Source organism: Dermochelys coriacea, chromosome 10 (genome assembly GCF_009764565.3).
Source record: "Dermochelys coriacea isolate rDerCor1 chromosome 10, rDerCor1.pri.v4, whole genome shotgun sequence".
NCBI lineage: Eukaryota > Metazoa > Chordata > Testudines > Dermochelyidae > Dermochelys > Dermochelys coriacea.
This window is the reverse complement of record NC_050077.1, coordinates 69597620-69616774: the sequence shown is the minus strand read 5'-3', so window position 1 is coordinate 69616774 and position 19155 is coordinate 69597620. Positions and strand designations below refer to the sequence as shown.

At 40.9% G+C, this 19155-nt stretch overlaps 2 protein-coding genes across 2 annotated transcripts in view; both read left to right on the top strand.

Moving 5' to 3' along the window:
* ABHD17C (abhydrolase domain containing 17C, depalmitoylase) overlaps nt 1–10834 on the top strand; it is a 52485-nt gene extending 41651 nt beyond the window's left edge. Inside the window, exons 2-3 of the mRNA XM_038420453.2 lie at nt 3509–3688; nt 9328–10834. Of these exons, the coding sequence (XP_038276381.1) occupies nt 3509–3688; nt 9328–9547 (400 nt within the window). The 3' untranslated portion in view covers nt 9548–10834. The remainder of the gene's footprint in view (nt 1–3508; nt 3689–9327) is intronic.
* A 3619-nt stretch (nt 10835–14453) lies between these two features.
* The window catches only part of LOC119862504 (cell surface hyaluronidase-like), a 74076-nt gene continuing 69374 nt past the window's right edge, over nt 14454–19155 (top strand). The window contains exon 1 of the mRNA XM_043493287.1: nt 14454–14720. Coding sequence (XP_043349222.1) covers nt 14531–14720 — 190 coding nt within the window. The 5' untranslated portion in view covers nt 14454–14530. The remainder of the gene's footprint in view (nt 14721–19155) is intronic.

Here is a 19155-nt window from a genome sequence, read left to right as displayed (position 1 = left end):
GTTGCCAACTCTGTCCACATATCTATTCAGGGGATACCATCATAGGGCCTAATCACATCAGCCACACTATCAGAGGCTCGTTCACCTGCGCATCTACCAATGTGATATATGCCATCATGTGCCAGCAATGCCCCTCTGCCATGTACATTGGCCAAACTGGACAGTCTCTACGTAAAAGAATGAATGGACACAAATCAGACGTCAAGAATTATAACATTCAAAAACCAGTTGGAGAACACTTCAATCTCTCTGGTCACTCGATCACAGACCTAAGAGTGGCTATACTTCAACAAAAAAGCTTCAAAAACAGACTCCAACGAGAGACTGCTGAATTGGAATTAATTTGCAAACTGGATACAATTAACTTAGGCTTGAATAGAGACTGGGAATGGATGAGTCATTACACAAAGTAAAACTATTTCCCCATGGTATTTCTCCCTCCCACCCCACCCCCCACTGTTCCTCTGATATTCTTGTTAACTGCTGGAATTAGCCTACCTGCTTGTCACCATGAAAGGTTTTTCTCCTTCCCCCCCCCCCTGCTGTTGGTGATGGCTTATCTTAAGTGATCACTCTCCTTACAGTGTGTATGATAAACCCATTGTTTCATGTTCTCTGTGTGTGTGTGTGTGTGTGTGTGTGTGTGTATAAATCTCTCCTCTGTTTTTTCCACCAAATGCATCCGATGAAGTGAGCTGTAGCTCACGAAAGCTTATGCTCTAATAAATTTGTTAGTCTCTAAGGTGCCACAAGTACTCCTTTTCTTTTTGCGAATACAGACTAACACGGCTGCTACTCTGAAACCTATGATTCTATTAAATCAGAACTTAAAACTGCAGGTGTTTAGATTCTGTTTCACCTGTTCATGGACCTTGCTCTTGAATCATCAAACGCCCTTTGGCCCTGCAGTAAATGTGTAAAATATAAACACGAGTGTTTTGTTCAGAGGTGAATTTGTTTGAGAGATGTGGCGCTCTTCTGATCAAAAGGAGCAAGGGCAAAGGGAAAGATAACTGAAACTAGTTATAGGAACTTCCAGTATCTAATTGCTTGATTCTGATTAGCTAGAAGTGATATGGAAATGACAACTACATAACTAAAACCATCTTTAGTTGCCCTTCTTGTTTTGTGTCACTGTTCATTCTTTACACCCTTGTCACTTGACTCAGTGCATGTTTCAGCACGTTGCACTGTATACCTTAAAGGACAATATTAGTCTTAATTCTTTAAAGACAAATATAGCAAAAATGCCACTTCACAGCTATGATATAATTGGAACTAAACTTTTAATGGCTCTGATACCTAGTGAGTGAAACAGGGGCTGACTGCAATGTAGAGATCCCCAATGTTTATAGCACTTCACACGGCATCCTACTTTAACTGATTTGCTTCCTGCGAAATGCAGATGTACCTTAACTTTTTTGTTTCTAGAGGGCCTATCACTGTGGTAGCTATGTGCTTTGCTGACAATACAAATTATGTAAACCACTTACAGAAACAAAATAAAACCAAAAGTGGTGAAAATGAGCGAATGGGAAAAATCCTAGTCTCTGGGCAAAGACAGGGTTGCAAAGCTCGCGCTCTGGGGAGCAGATCACTGTTGCATTGTGCTTCCGCTTCATCTACCTGCTGTTGTCTTCACATATGCTTAGATTGTAAACTCTTTGGAAGAGGGACATCTTTTCACTGTATGTTTGTATGTTGTCTAGCACAGTGGATGCCTGACTGGTGCCTCTAGGCCCTACTGTAATATTAATAATCTGTGGAATGCTCCACACACACCCTCTCACACACCCACACCACATAGTGACTGTGGCTACAACTTTTAGGTTGTGGTGGTCTCTGCTCCCACTGCACCTATCTCTGAGTAACATAGTGAAATGGCTGGTGGATGAATCAGCATAGTTGGGTGCACTGCTCCCAAATCTCTCTGCTACACTGTACCATAAAGTGAGTGCAGATTCTTTTCAAATGACTTTTGGAGAGAAATCCTGCCCTCCTTTAAGTCGGTGGGGCCAGGATTTCACTCCTCGGAGTCCCTTCCTGTGCAACAACCATATAGGGTTTCACTGCAATCCAGGACCCTCTGCCAGCCAGGGAAAATTTGCCCTAAATGAGCTTTACATCTTGAAAGGCATCAGACTCTGGCTGTGACTGACCACTAAAAGGATAGAGTTCATTCCAGGGACAAATTTTTATTATAGTTGCTTACTCATATTTCAGTAATATTACACTGTGTTAAGCATTGCACAAACATCTGGGAAGGCGCAGTCCCTGTCTCAAAGAGACTACAATCCAAATAAATCTTGCTCCATTATAAAATTAAGTATTGTTCTGTAACGTGTCTTAGGATGATTAGTACTGTGTTCCCCCTTCTCAGTAACTTTTCTTCCCTATCCCTTTTGCTACTGCCATAGGAGCAGCTGATTGCTTGCTGGTGGGTTTCTGGTAAAGCAACCAGTCACGTGTGCACCAGGCTGCTGTCCAAAGGGATTGAAAACCTGCCCCATACCACCTGGTGGAATCCCAGCTGTAGGTTCTGACTTCCAGTGTCATGGCAATTGCTGTATTAGTGACAATGGGGCCCATCGTCATTGGAAAAATGCACTCTTACAAACAGATTAAAAATATTTCCAACCAGAAGCGTTCATTCCTCTGCAGTGAATTATTTCTTTGTGCCTCTTGTAATAAAGTGGGCTGGACATTGAAGGTCTGTGGGTAATATCCTGTGACTCTCAGAACTGCAGCAGTAATTTGTATTTTCAATATTGTGGTGACCAAATATTGTTTATCCTAAAAACATTAGAATACCCTGGAAAGTAATTTCATATTTTAAACTAACTTTTTGATATTTCTGAGTATCTAAGATTGTGATATTAGTGATACTTTGTAGCAGCAGATTACTATACATCAGTCTGTAACTTGAGCTATAAGTAATATAGGATCTGAAAACTATACAGCACACTGACTAGGATGCTAGCAGAATGGACAGGAATAATTAAGATCCATCCATCTTACATTTACTAAATATGTAAATAAGGCAATTGTACTTAACTTCCAGTTAATTTGATCATGATTATATCTCCTCTTGGGTTGAATCTGACTGTTTTTATAAAACAAAGAAGGTTTTTGTTTTTTTTTTAAACAGGAGACTGAGGGTCAGCGTTAAGATAACTGTTTTCAGTGTCAAACACAGTTTACTGCACTGTGTTGTGGAAGATAACTTATACTTGTGAATGTTCAGGAATCTGGTTGAGAGTAACAAGCATGCCAATAATCCTGAAAGTGTTCTAATTACTACGTAATACTTCGATAATGATTTACTCTGCTATTACATACAGACTTGATACTTTCCTATATACTGGGAGTAGATTTTGGAGAGCTGCAGTGGGTAGAACATGTTTTGTTTCTATCGCTGTTCTTCATTTGATCTAGGTTGTGTTTTTTTTTTTGTTTTGTTTTGTTTTGTTTTTAAATTAAACGATGTATTTTCTAATTCTCTTTGCAGGTATGGTGTGAGTCCCGAGAACATAATTCTCTATGGTCAGAGTATTGGAACTGTCCCGACAGTGGACCTGGCATCTCGGTATGAGTGTGCAGCTGTAATCCTTCATTCACCTTTGATGTCTGGATTACGGGTAGCTTTTCCTGACACCAGGAAAACATATTGCTTTGATGCTTTCCCAAGGTATGTGCAAATATTGCTAGAGGGATTGCTCTATGGTCACCTTAAACTTTTCTATAGTGTGTTCTTTTATTTGTATTGTGATGTGCATCTTGAGCTTTGGACAGGCACATCTTATAAATCAAAACAGATAATAAATGTATTCATTTGCCACTGAGTAGCTTGTAGTCTCAAACTGGCATGCTAGTTTGCTAAATAAGCAAATAAAGAAAACCCTACAATCTTCACAGCTATTTATCATTTCAATTTTTAATGCTCGTACACAGTCCACCGATCCTATGTATGTTAAATTTAGACTGGTAACTGTTAGTTATGGTTGCGCTGTCAAGTGCTTTTAGCTAAAAAGTAACTCTCCTTTAGAAGTGTACATTGTTTAGCCAATTCTGCTTTAAAAGGTACGTGGTGTCAACAAATATACGTGAAAGAATTTTAGGCTTCTTGTTAACGGCTGATACTACTGTACCAAAACAATAGACTGAAAGTGCTGGATAATGTCTGCTACTCCATAAAGGAAGAGAGGAAGGATGGCACAGTGGTTAGGGTGCTAGCCTAGTACTCTGTGACCTGCTCTGCCACAGGCTTCCTGTGAGTGTCTCTGCCTCAGGTCCCCATCTGTAAAATACTTCCTTGTCTCACAAATGTGTTGTGAGGATAAAGGCATTAAGATTGAGGTGCTCGGATGCCACCATAATGGGGGGCACCTAAGATCAATTGATAAGATATGTGGCAGCACTTCAGTTGTTGTCTTTAAAATGAGCTTAAAATCTTTAAAATGTTGCATTGAAAGCTTAATGTGATTAGTTTCAGGACAACGAATACGCTTGTCTATATTGTTTGGCTTTTACATTCTGTTTTAGGAGGTACTAAGATATAAAGAGAGACCAAAACATTTGGATGCTAACAGCTGTTCCACGAATCCTAAACAGTATCAAACACTGAGTTGTAAAAGCAAGTGAAATTTACATTCTAAGAGTGAAAATCAGTGACCAGAGAGCACCCTTCAATGTTGCAGTTGTTTTTGCAACACTTACAAATGTTTGTAGGTGGGATATCCACAAGGATTCCATGGTCAGAGCAGAAACTGCATCTTCCAGAGCACAATCATTCATTCTTTTTTCCCGAGTGAGGAAGAAAGGTGGAGGCCCAAATTCCACACAATGGAACCTCAAAGAATCAATTTTGTGGGGCTACTGTAACAAAGAAGCCAGAAGTATTTTAACTCCTACTTCTTTAATAATTAAAACTTCATACTAATGAACACACTTTATCTAATTTGCATCTGAAAATTGCTTTAATAAACCAGTACATATTACAAAATTTTAATATAGTTTTACTACACTTTTAAAGATGTAAGTGTAAGAAAATATCTTAAACTAGTGGCTGTCAACCTTTCCAGACTACTGTACCCCTTTAGGAGTCTGATTTATCTTGCATTCCCCAAATTTCATCTCACTTAAAAACTATTTGCTTACAAAATCAGACATAAAAATACGTGTTACTGAAAAATTGCTTGCTTTCTCATTTTTACCACATAATTATAAAATAAATCAGAATATAAATATTGTACTTGTACTTGTATTTCAGTGTATAGTATATAGAGCAGAATAAACAAGTCATTGTATGAAATGTTCATTTGTACTGACGTCACTAGTGCTTTTTATGTAGCCTGTTGTAAAACTAGGCAAATATCTAGATACGTTGATGTACCCCATGGAAGACTTGTGCGTACCCTCAGGAATATGCTTACCCCAGGAATATGCTTACCCCAGGTTGAGAACTACTGTCTTAAACCACCTGCTGCTTATTGCAGTGACTGTTAACTGAGAAGTCAAATTTGCTTTGACTAATAAGCACCAGATTCTTGTTTGACTTCTCTGGGAGGCATCTCTCCAGTACAAATAGTTCTAATCCTTGTCTAAATCTGAACTGTACAAGGCTATTTGGTGAAAGCAGTATTGTTTAACATTTTACTACTATGACGCTATGCTGCAGAGTGTATTTTGCAGCTACAGAAGCCATCCCTGATTCTCTAGTTACTTGAATGTCTGCTATTAAGTATTCCATGCAACTTTCTCCAAAAAAAGGTTCCTCATTTGAGCTTAGAAGTCATATATAGTAGCATTGTCTTCTGAGACGGTCATGAAGTGCTAGTCATACAGATCTTCTGTCAATGATGCATGCAAAAGTCTGAGAGGAAAAAATACCTCAAGTAGTTTCCTGTAAGCCAGGGAAGGGAGAAGACGAGCAGGCTTCATAAAGTCTTGTGCAGAGTTGAGCTCTGTGACCTGCTGCAAAATTTGGGTATATCTACACTGCAAAAAAAAAAAAAAAAAAAAAAAAAAGTTGGGACAGTTGGTCTCAGAGCCCAGGTCAAGTGACTTGGACTTGCAGGGCTCCCGCTATGGTGCTACATTGGCCACGTACATGCACGTTCTCACTAAGGCTCTGAGACCTGGCAAAGGGGGTGAGTCTCAGAGCTCAGGCTCCAGCCTCAATGAGAATGTCTATGCTGCTGTTTGTCGGCCTGTAGCATTGACCTGGGCTCGCTGTGGGGATGGTGGGAGGAGGGTCCACCACGTAGGCAGACCTTTTGCAGCTAGGATATAGCAGTGGAATTAATTCTATTCGTTATGTTTTATCTTAACTTGATCGTAACAGATAACATTTAAAGAGAGAGTTTTAGGAAGACCGTCTGTAGCTAGTGAGACAGCTGCTTCTTAAAATATATGATCTTCAAGCTTATAGCGCTACAATTTTTTTGTGAAGTCGTCATCCTTAGTACACTTCTCAGAAAATTAAAATACGAATTCACTGAGGGTGTATTTAGTAGTTTAAAAGATCTTGCTCTGAAACTTGTGCATTGTTCTTCTATTAGAGTTTTTAATTATCTAATATTTATGATTTAAAATTAATACTTCTAGAGGAGAAAAAGCTAAGGTTTTTAATTACTTTAGTTATGGGATTGTGTAGCAGTGATTAGATTAAACAAGCCAAGTCAAACAGTTTAAAAAATAAATAAGTGTGTATGAGGGAAGGAGTGTTTAAAGCTTGACAGCAGAGATGTTGTACAGTATTTTTTTATTACTCTTCTACTGATCTGTTCATTGCTCTGACTGACTTCACTTAAAACAAGGGAAATAAACATTTGTGCATTTTCATTAATGTGTACAGCTCATCTGTCTGCCTTCACTGTAGGAAATAATGTTTATGTACACTTTTGGAGAATTGCTGTTATGTGTGTTTTATTTTGGGACCTCATGAGAATATAGTCTCTGTAGATTTCCTAGATGCAGAGTGGTGTGGCTGAGAATACCAAGTAGGCTAATGTGCAGTTTAAATACTGCTTTACAAGTAGCTGAGTTGGCAATGGGATGCTCTCCAATTTTTTTGCAAAATGCAAATAGTTTTTCTTTAATGGCAATTCTTCATCTGTATTCACAGACTATTAAGCTAGTTACCTGAATGCTGCAATGATGGGGATTTCCCAACTTTCTAAAATATATTAAAAACAGTAGCTAGCTAATAAGAGTGATATAGAAAAAACCTTTTGTGTACATAACTGCACATAGCTGACATACCTATTATGAAATCTTTACTCAGTAGCAGGCAGTCCATTGGGTTTTAAGACTTTAAACTAAATTAGTCAATATTTTGCTTATTTCACATTGCCAGTAATTATGGTATTCTTCACCTGGGGATACAAATAAAAACTATAATTGTTCACCTTATACTGACAGTCTCTCTTAAAGTCCTTATCTGTATTCCACATGGAAAAAGCTAAACCTGACTAATCCATATTTAATGTTTTCCTGCCTAGAATCTAATTTCAAAATCAAGTCTTAGCTTTTTACTGTTTTAAGCTTGTACAGTCTGTTTTGAAGAGATACTGGGATGTAGAGAGACCAAAACGTTTGTTTAGCAATAGCTGTTACCTAGAATCCCACAGTACACCAAATGCTGAGCTTTTACACATGTGAAATTCTTTGTTCCAGTTTCACATTTACATTTTTGAATGGAATTATCAGTATTTTCAAAATGTTGTATTTATTTGTAAATTGTCACATCGGCTTGCCTATCTTTTTGTTTTATAACTCATTTTGAGTGACTGGATAGATTCAGTTTCAGTTTTGTGTAGTCACTTTCACATCTAGATGTTTCACTTCCTTCACTTCCTCTGAGAGTAGCAAAATCCTGACTTCCTTTAACTATTGTTCAACTTTATTTAACAAACCATAGAAATTAGAGGTGGAAAAAAGTGGTCTAGTCTAGTTATTCTGTCAGTTCAAGATTGTTTACTACAATAGATCTTCTGATGTCTTATTTCAGATGTCCAAAGCGATGGAGTTCTCACCACTTGAGGAACTGTTCCACAGTGTAATAGATATCACTGTTAAGAAAACTTGCTAACAAGCAAGCCCTTTTCCTAATTTCATCTCCTTATTTCTAGTCCTATCCCCTTGTACCACCCTAAATAGTTTTTCTTTCTTTCCTTGGTGTTCACACCTATCAAATATTTGTAGATTGAGATGTATTTACCTATTATGAAAAGTATAGTATATTTTGTTCATTCTAGTACTTGACGGGGAAGCAACAAATAATTCTATATGTAAACTGTTGGCTAAATATGGTATATTGGAGCTTAGAAAATAGAGTCATGAGAACTATAGATACTGTAGTAGCTTAATCATTGTCCTTTCCTCCCACCCTGCTCTCCCAAAAACAAAAAGTCCAATAGAAATACTATACTGCTGAAGGAAGCTTGCATCTAAGCTGAACGTTTACTTTAAGGTCAAAATTTCCCCAAATTTAGGTTGTGAAAAATAAGCCTTTTCCAAACCCAAGATGCACATAAATGTTTCCATGAAATAAATCCTGTGTATGTTTTTGGTGGTGGTGGTTTACAGTTAAGTATGTCCCTTTTGTGTTTTCAATCCTAACATTGCAGTATTGTGCTAGTGCATATGAGAACCAGGAAGTGAAAATGACTGACTAAAAGTGTAGTATGATTGTAGCATAACCCTATTCTTTTTTTCATGGTGCGAGCAGAAATGCAAAATGAAAACAGCTAATGTAAATAGAGAAAATTATACTTTAAAATGAATTAATCCTTTAAAATCTGTATTAATCTCTGGGGTCAGTAACATAGATAAGAATGCTTTCTAAATGATTTTTCAGTCAAAGGGCCATAATGAATTAGGGAACTGAATGTCTCTAGCTTAGTAGTAGGCTACATTGGCTACAGTAGTTCAAATTCAGACATGGTGACTTAACTTTCATCCTCTGTGGGAATGCATTGGTGGGCTCAGGTTGGTTCTGAGGTAGACAGATGTCCACATCCTAGCTGGTATGATAGACACTAATAAGCCAAAGATTTGACCAGGCAGGAGAGTGGACAGACTTCTTGCCATTGAAGAGATTGGTAGCATGATGGCAATAAAAGGGGAGCTTGCACTGACCGTTACCAGTGCCTATTTTGTGGATAAGTCAGTGGGGCATCAAGGGGGAGGGGGCATCTATTTAAAAAAAATACAGTATTCCTTAAATGTGTTTAGTAATTAATTCAACTTTGTTTTCTTTGGTACTACAAATGTAAAAACTAAAAGCCTGAGTAACTTCTTTTTCTTTTCCATTACCCTGCCCAGCATTGACAAGATATCTAAAGTAACCTCTCCTGTGTTGGTAATTCATGGTACTGAAGATGAGGTAATAGATTTCTCCCATGGCCTGGCAATGTATGAGCGATGTCCGCGAGCAGTGGAGCCCCTCTGGGTGGAAGGGGCTGGGCATAATGACATAGAGCTTTATGCACAATATCTAGAAAGACTAAAACAATTCATATCTCATGAACTCCCCAACTCCTGAAGAAGCCTACTTGATTTTACCTCAGTTACTGTGAATGGAAGAAATTACCTGTTTTTTTGCACATGCTTTAACTGGATAGCTGTAATAGCTTTATACTATGAAGAAATACCTGTCTTGAGGGTGTTCTAATCAAACATCTGATGAAACTTGTCTTTTATATCTGGAAATTATTCTACTAATGCACACAATATGGTCAACTACTGTAACTCCAATGATTTTTAGTTTCATTACTCTGGAGGACAAGGGGATACTAGCTGAATATGGGGACACTTCTAATCTAGTGCTGTATTAATATTCTAAAGTCAGTTTTCTCTACCTTCTGATCATTTATAATTCTGTCCTATGAGACTTTTTTTCAATGTTCTCAGTATTTGGAACACAACCATTGTGAACTACAGCTTGTTCTTAACAATCGATTCATGGGTTCAATCTAAGGGAGTCCTTTCTTTGTAAATTTCTAGCTGTGGTAATGTAACTGGCAAGTTATTGTGATGAGGTCTTTCCTCTTAGTGATCTTTATTTAACTTACTAATCTTCCCAAGTAAATTATTTAAGATGTCCTACTCTTTCCTGGAAAACAAACAAACAAACAAACATGGGGCTAAATTCTGTAACAACCTCTCAGCCATTTTCTGTATAAACATAACTGGAATATTCTTAAGGAAAAATTAACTAAATTGTTTTTGTTTAATAAAAATAAATGTGTAAATTCATTAATAGAAAACTCCTTTTAATATTCAGAGGGTCTGAATAAGAGCCATAACTTTTCCTTCTGTAAAGCATTCCTGTAGACTTTTTAAAAGTACTGTACATATTTGAATTTACATTTGTGCATAGATTCTTAATTGGTAGTTTTTAATTTAAGTCTAATTACAATAAACTGCAGAATTCTGGTTTGTATATGATTGAATACATTTTGTTAAAATATGTTTTTATCCCTATATTATTTTGCTATTAAAATTTTATAAGATTTCCAGGACAAAAAAAATTAACATTTTATGTTTTGATGAATTTATGTAACTAAATTTTCATTGAACTAATCTTTTTAGTTTAGAAGTAATTTGATTCTTTGACACTGGAATCACACAGAATATGCATCAGAAATGCAAGACACTTACAATTGTTACACTACTACCATAGGTCTAATTTTTTTCCAAATTTAAAGGCCTTAAATGTACTGTAAGCCTCAGATTGTTGTAAACATTGATTGCGGTTGATTGCAGTTTGTGTACTGTTGCTAGAATGCAACACAGTGGTTGTAATGGAATAAAGGATGCATGGATTAGAGCATATTGAATTGTGAATCTCATTTGTACTGTCGTTTTCATACAAAAGCAGCAAACATGAGGTATGGAAAAATTATATTTTGGAAGGAGGAGAAAATACCAAATAATCTGATGGCCTAATCTTGCATTTTAATGTTAAATATTTACAAAATGGCACAAAATAATCCTAAAGAGCAAACCTGCCATTCTACTCAATATTTTATGTAAATGGAATGTAAACTGGCGGTGTTGGGTAAGGATTCTTGACTTACTGGTTAAATATTGAAAATCATGGCTGGGAACAATGTTTGAAAATATGGTCATCGTGAGAACTTGTGACAAGAATGCAATTAACTAACGTGAGCGCAGCAAGTGTGCATGCTGTCTCTGAGATGGATTTAGAGCGGTAGTGTCCCAGTAATTAAAGTAAAATTGAAATGTTCATTTTTATCCCTGAATCCTAGAAATTACAGATAGAAAAGGTCAGTTAGATCATCCAGTCCCTCTCGTCAGTCCAGGCTGGTTCTTTGCAATAGACCTTATGCAGTCAGATTTTAAATACCCCAAGCAATGGGGCTTCCAGCAGTTCGCTTGGTGGCTATTCCACATGCTGTCAAGTGAGTTTTTGCTTAATCTTCATCTTAAATTACCCTTTTTGTTTCAGATGACTGAGCTTTGTAACTAAATGATGTGTGTTCATGTCATCTTTTCATCATTTCCCTTTTATACAACCCCTAAGAATTCCTTTCCATCTCCGAGGACAGCAGCTCCCATTAACAACATCTGTGGGAGTTGTTCTGACCCTATGATGAAAGAGTGGGGCCCCTGCTGTGCATACTCTGTTTGTAGATATAGGCCTTTGCATTCAAAAGTGACTAGGGACTTGCAGTTTCTCCAGTTGTTCTGAGTGTCCAACTTGAGACAATTTAGAGGCTTGGTTTTTCAGGAAATGCTTACCACTTTGTCACTTCTGAAAATTTATGCCAGACTGTCTCTTCCCCTCCCTTGCATAATGCAGTCACTTTAAAATATTGCTTAGACATGTTCCACTTATGTCTTTTAATCTTTCCTTTATAAATCACTTCCCCTAGCTTCCTCAATCACTTGATACAGTAGTCTTTGAATTTGGTCAAATTTGTCAATATCCTTCTAGGAGTGAGGTGCCCATAGCTGAATATAGTTCTCCAGATGTGGTCACATCAGCCCCATATAGGGTTGGAACTACTATCTCTTTGCTGCTCCTTGAAATGTCTACCTGTTCAGCTCAACCTTGCAATAGTATTTTTCACTGATATTTGCTATTGCATTGCAGACATGTCCTGGGTACCCTCACACTAGATTTCTTTCAGCATGTCTGTTTTCCAGATCTTTCTCTAACACTGTAAACTTCCTTCAGATTTTTTCCATTTACCCAAACTTTCTGCCCATTTTTAATATGTATAGGTCCCTTGATATTTCTCTGTTCTGGTCAATGTCCGTAACTCCTTACAAATTCCATATAATCTGAATTTCATTAACATGTTTTAAACTTTCCTTGTCATCAATGAAAACATTAAATAATGATCCTTGCTATGACCCTCTAGGATGTTGCCTTCTCCCTTCAATTCAATAAATTTACCCTCAAAGAATTTTCAGTGCATTCAACAATGTTTCTATCCAAGCATGCTTGAATCAGTTCTGTGAGTTGTGTGATGCTATCAAACTCTTCAGTGAAAAAGCATATACAATATATATTGAACTCTCTTAATTCCAGTAATTTTGTAATTATCATTCCCTGACTTTTGGCATTTGAATATTTCTAATTCATACATTTAAAAATCTCCCACCTGTTTAAAAAATTGATATATGGGATGTCAGAACTAAATTTTAATTTAAAAATCCATGACTGACTCATGGAATAGCTTAACCAAGCGCAAATCCAGGACACCCTATTTATTGAAAGAGAATAGTATTAGCATAGGACCTTTTGCATCAAGAGGCATAATGGAGTGATACTATAGGAGAGGGGCTTCGAACTGTTGTTTAAAATGCTCTGGGTTTGCAAAAAATATAATCAATGGGACTTTTGCTAAACTCCAGCTGACAAAACAAAAAATGTGTAATATAATTTTGTTCTTAAATTTAAATATACCCTTACCATAGTGTAAGCATATTTTAGAGCTATCACGTGTCTGAAAATTAATTGCTGTCTATATGCTGTTTTGTAAACCATGTTGCTGGAATACTTAGATGGTCTTTTAGGATGTAATGTTTCCTAACTTTTTTTTTCTTAGGTGTATATGTTGCTTCTATTTATTTTTCACTTGGGATAGCTGTGAAAGCTTTGATTATGTAGTAGAAATTTGGGGGTAGAAAGATGGCATGGAGCACAACTGTACATCTAAACATTTTTTTTCTTGACTTCTCAGTTACAGCGGGTATGGCAGCATTTGGGAATCTGATACGCACTGTTTACCTTTCTAATGTTGGTACCCTATCCCTTAATTTTCAGACTCTTCCCTATATATCTGTTAGGTTATGCCCCCTCCACTGCTTAATTACCTATTGTGATATAGGCTAATTAGACTTATCTTCTACTCTTAGGGAGATTGTTACTTTCTGCTGGAATTTGTCCAGGCCCTTCCCCTAAATTGGGGCAATCCTACATGGCATACTGACTTGTTAGCCCCCTAAATAAGCACCAAACTCTGGTTTCAGATTAGGGCTCTGGATCTGCAACACTTTCTATTCCTTATATTGGAGGTGGAGGTGTCTCTTTACTAGCCAGGGGTGGTGGGGGGGACTGGCCAGGCTCACGCCGTGAGAACCTAACTCCTTCATTTTGGATTTCCCTTGAAGGCAGCTTTAGGAGCATCTTCCCTCCGCTGTTTCTTGCTGCCTCTTTTCTTAACAGCCGTAGCTTAGAAAGTAACAGCTCGAGGCACCTTTGCTCTTGATCTACCTCGGCCCGGGGCTGGGGGAGGTCCTATGCTGCTGCCTGGCAACTCCCAACTTTTTTTTGGGGGGGGGGGAATGGGAATAGGACCTCCAGCGCCGGCCTGAAGGTGCATCCTCTCGGGGCACAGCAGAGGCCCGGCGGGGTGGGTGGCTTTCGGCCGGGGGTGAGTGGTTTGCATTGGCGACTGTGCCCCGTGCGCTCTGGACGCGGCTGGGGGTGGAAGGGAGCCCCCGGGAGCCGGGCTGCCAGGTAAGAAGCGCGGAGCAGGCGGCCGGGGGTGGGGAGCCGGCGAACACCGAGCTCGCCCGGGCTGCGTGCGCTCCCGGGCCTCCCTGGGCGCCGCCGGGAAAGGGCCCCGGCGCTTCCCGCACCGAGAGGGGAGCTAAGCGCAGCTGGGGCGGCCACGTGGCCTGGAGGTGCCAAGCGGACGGCAGGGGGCGCGGCGGAGGGGGGGCTCCGCGAGCCGGGGGGCTTGGGGCAGAGCGGGGCGCCCGGCTGGGCGGAGGAGAGGCGCGAGGCTCCGTCACCCAAAGGCCCCCGGGCAGTCCCGGGGGGCTGGTGGGCTGGCGGTGGTCGGAGCGCTCGGGTGCTCGCTCGCAAGCACCGCCCGGGCTGCAGGGCAGGACAGCGGCTGTGCTGTGCGGGGCAGAGCGCGGACGGATGGAGCCCCATCTCCCCTTCCTTGCAGGTTTAAAATCCCAGGCCTCTGCCCCCGCCCCCACGTCCCTCCTTCAAGCAGCAGCGCCTCCCCTTCGCAGGACTGCGCGCTCGCCTGCCGCCATGGCTTCAAGGTCGCCTCCCCTGCAGCCGGAGAGGCGATCCGAGGGGCTGCAGCCACCTGAGCGTCGCCCGAAGAAGAAAGCCAGCAGCAGCGTGCGTCTCTCTGCACCCCGCCCCCGTGCCCTGGTACTTGCCAACCTGCTGCTGCTCCTGTCTCGTTGCCCAGGTTCTCAAGCGACAAGTTTACACAGTTAGTAAAACGTTGTCTGGGGCTCCCGCACGCGCTCCGCCGTGGCTTGGTTAATGTAGCATTTTGGTGCAGCTGACGCGTGAGGTTGGCTAGAGTGACATGAGGACCAGGAGTTTGCAGCTCAAATTACAAATGCCGCGGACAGGGGAGAAGCTTTCCGATGGGCAGTGCTAGCAGCAAAGCTGCTTTCTTTATCTGGCTTTCGAGCGGAGGCCTGCAAAAGTGCTGAATCAGCAGTTCTTGGGCATTTAAAACAAGAGAACCCAGAGTTCTGTCCATTTTGCCACAGCCTGTTGAGTGCACACTCCCATCTTTCCTACTGTTTGGAAATTCTTCTGGACTTCCTCAGATCCACATTTCCCCCTCAATTCGGGGCCGCGGGGGGTCCAAAATCAGCATCTAGATCAGAATGTTGTGGTTTGATTCCATACCATCTCCTTAACACACACCACTTTAGCCCCTGGGACAAGGACCAATACATATAATACTATTATTTGATGTTTCTCTTGCTGGTATTGATTTACATTTATCTCCTTTATCCTCTCCAGAATCTGAGTTGCAGTTCTCCCTCCCCAGCCCAAAAGTGAGCACTAGCTGGGTTCAAGCATGTACACTCAGGCCATGTGCAAGTTTCCATTATACAGCTCTGCCCCTCCACTTCCAGTCCTGGATCTTTGTTGAGTGAAGACAGCAAACCCTGTTGGTGCTTCTTCCCTTTTTGATTTACAAGCAGGCCCCTAATAGAATCTTTAGTTTATCTTTCAGATGATTGCTGGTAATAACTATAATATAAAGATAAAGTCACAGTCTTAAAAAGGATGAATTCAAGCTGGAGCAGATACAGAGAAGGGCTACTAGGATGATCCGAGGAATGGAAAACTTGTCTTATGAAAGGAGACTTAAGGAGCTTGGCTTGTTTAGCCTAACTAAAAGAAGGTTGAGGGGAGATATGATTGCTCTCTATAAATATATCAGAGGGATAGGAATTATTTCAGCTCAGCACCAATGTGGACACAAGAACAAATGGCCACCAGGAAGTTTAGACTTGAAATCAGACGAAGGTTTTTAACCATCAGAGGAGTGAAGTTTTGGAATAGCCTTCCAAGGGAAGCAGTGGGGGCAAAAGATCTATCTGGTTTTAAGATTCTACTTGATAAGTTTCTGGAGGAGATGGTATGATGGGATAATGGGATTTTGGTAAGTAATTGATCTTTAAATATTCAGGGTAAATAGGCCAAATCCCCTGAGATGGGATATTAGATGGATGGGATCTGAGTTACCCAGGAAAGAATTTTCTGTAGTATGTGGCTGGTGAATCTTGCCCATATGCTCAGGGTTTAGCTGATTGCCATATTTGGGGTCGGGAAGGAATTTTCCTCCAGGGCAGATTGGAGAGGCCTTGGAGGTTTTTCGCCTTCCTCTGTAGCATGGGGCATGGTTGACTTGAGGGAGGCTTCTCTGCTCCTTGAAGTCTTTAATCCATGATTTGAGGACTTCAATAGCTCAGACATGGGTGAGGTTTTTCATAGGAGTGGGTGGGTGAGATTCTGTGGCCTGCACTGTGCAGGATGTCAGACTAGATGATCAGAATGGTCCCTTCTGACCTTAGTATCTATCTATAAATACTTTAACTTAGATGCTTAGAACACATGACAAAGTGCAAGGTTCATTTGAAAAGGTTAGCAGATATATGTATTGTTAAAACAAAATATTGCTTATTATTAGTACATATAGTTAGGAAATGTTTTGAGTTTTCCATGGGGAAAAATGACTAACATTTTCTACGAACACTTTTTGGGTTTTCACTGGAAAAACTCCAAACCAGAAATATTTTAAATCTACAAAGTGTGATGTCATGGCTGCAAAATGCAACCTATTTAGATAGTGTCCCAGAGGTTTTGATCCAAAGCCCATTGAAGTTAATGAGAGGCTTTCCATTTATATCTGTGAGTTCTGGATCAAGACCGTACTGGTTAGAACAGGAAGCTGGGATTCAGGACTCCTAGGGACTAACTGTTTAGTCATTTGATTTCAGGGGGAGCTGTGCACACAGTTAATAGGATAGTTAGGCCCCAGCTGAATTCTGTTCCTGGCTCTGTGACTGACTTTATCATCTAATCTTTGGCAAACCTCCCTGTACTTCAGTTTGCCTATCTGTAGAATGGGCATAATAGTTATCTATGTCACAAGGGTGGAGTGAGCTTTAATTTAACAAAGTTTTTAAGTGCTTTGAGATCCTCCAGATGAAAGATGCTATAGAAATGCAAAGTATTGTTATTTACTTTTATGACATAATAATTCTGAGATAGTTATACATTCCCACCACCACCTAATAAAACAGTCATATCACAGCTATGGTGTAGTAAAGGGTTATTTAGCACAGCTATGAAATTATGGCCCTGGATATGATTTTTTGAAGTTTAAAAAACCCAACAATTTTATAGAATTTTTACTAATAAGATTACTACATGCAAGTCAACCTTCTGATGATTGGCTGAGTTTAATGTTGCCATCCACCCATCCATCCAGCAATGAGCTGTTAACCATTGTCTTCATATCAAATACATTTGAAGTTTCTAAAACATGCAAGAGGACAGAGAGCCATTTTGGTAAACACAAAGCCCCTTAAAATCTTGTCATTTCCTTCAAAAGCATAACAGAAAGGAAACTGTGGATCAGGAAGGTTCCAGGTTTATATCTTGATATTATTTAAAAACCTATTTCAAAGGCCTTTGGGGTGGCACAGCTTGTTGGTTTAGTTTTCTTATTCCTTTTAATTATTTCAGTGATCGTGTCTGAGATTTTTCAGTCTGATAAGATTTATTATTTATTGTAAAGACGGAGGGAATTTTAATTACATTTAATTGTTGTATTTATTATTGTTAGGAGGCTACATTGAGCCTTTAGGCCCAGCCCGGAGTACAGGGTGTTGTGTAACTTGCTCTGCCTCAGGAGTAAACCTGGAAAATTTCAGGGAGTCATGATTCCTCCCCTGTCTCTCTAGTGCTCCAGGGAGAAAGTAGTGCACAGATTCTCAAAGATATTTATGCTCCAAACTCCCACAGATTTCAATGGGAGTTGGGCACCTAAATACCATTGAGGATCTGGACCTAAGTGATTGCAGCTCTTGAAAAGGTGAAGCTGGACCCTTGCATCTGGCAAGTGGAGGATAGTGGGGTGGAGCCAAAATGCTGCCCACTTACGCAATGGGAAAACATTCTAGAGCAGAGGTGGGCAACTATGGCCTGCGGGCCACATCCAGCCCACGGGACCCTCCTGTCCTGCTCTTGAGCTCCTGGCCTGGGAGGCTACCCCCCAGCCCCTCCCCCACTATTCTCCCTCCCCCGCAGCCTCAGTGTGCTGCGCCACCGGTGCAATGCTCTGGGGGGCCGGGCAGCACAGTTGCAGAGCCGCATCCTGACCCGGTGCTCTGGGCGGTGCAGCTATAGCGCCACCAGCCACTGGTACTCTAGGTAGCATGGTAAGGGGGTGGGGGGGGGTTGGATAGAGGGCAGGGGAGTTTGGGGGTGTGGTCAGGGGTCAGGGATGTGGATGGGGTCGGGGCAGTCAGAGGGCAGGGAACAGGGGGGTTGGATGGGACAGGGGTCCCGGGGGGGGGCAGTCAGGAATGAGAGTGGGGGTTGGATGGGGTGGCAGGGGACAGTCAGGGGGGAGGGGTCCAGGGGTGGTCAGGGAACAGGGAACAGGGGGTGGTGGATGGGGCACGAGTCCCGGGGGGAGCCGTCATGGAACAGGGGGTTTGGATGGGGCAGAAATCCCAGGGGAGCCGTGAGTGGGCAAGAAGTGGAGGGGTCGGATAGGAGGTGGGGGCCGGGCCACGCCTGGCTGTTTGGGGAGACACAGCCTCCCCTAACCGGCCCTCCATGCAATTTTGGAAACCAGATGTGCCCTCAGGCCAAAAAGTTTGCCCACCCCTGTTCTAGAGTGCGAGAGCGAACTCTACAGCAGGGGCCCTATCCAGCTCTCATTCAAGTCTGTGTAAAGATTCCCATTTACTTGAATGAGAGTTGAATCAGGCCCCAGATCTGGGTCCAAGAGCTGAGTAGGCTAAGCAAGGGGAATGAAAGGGGCCTTTCCCCCCTCTCAGCCAAGTCAAAAAAAAGGGCCAGTCTACAACAAAGCCACTCAATGCATGTGATCAAATTGTGGTAGACACCACGGTGTTTGCTTGCAGACATTATACAGAACGGAATGCATTCTCATGGTCACTAGTTCTTGTTCGTAAGTAAGATACTAGTTTAGACCAGAAAATACCCAAAATAGGTTATTAGATTACAATCTTTGACCAGAGTAAAGCACCAATAGCTAAAATATGAGTCATCATTTTAGTCTATTAAAACATACTGTAAGACAAAATACATGTATGGTGCAGTAAGCCAACATTTATTCAGTAATACAGTGAAACATTCTTAAA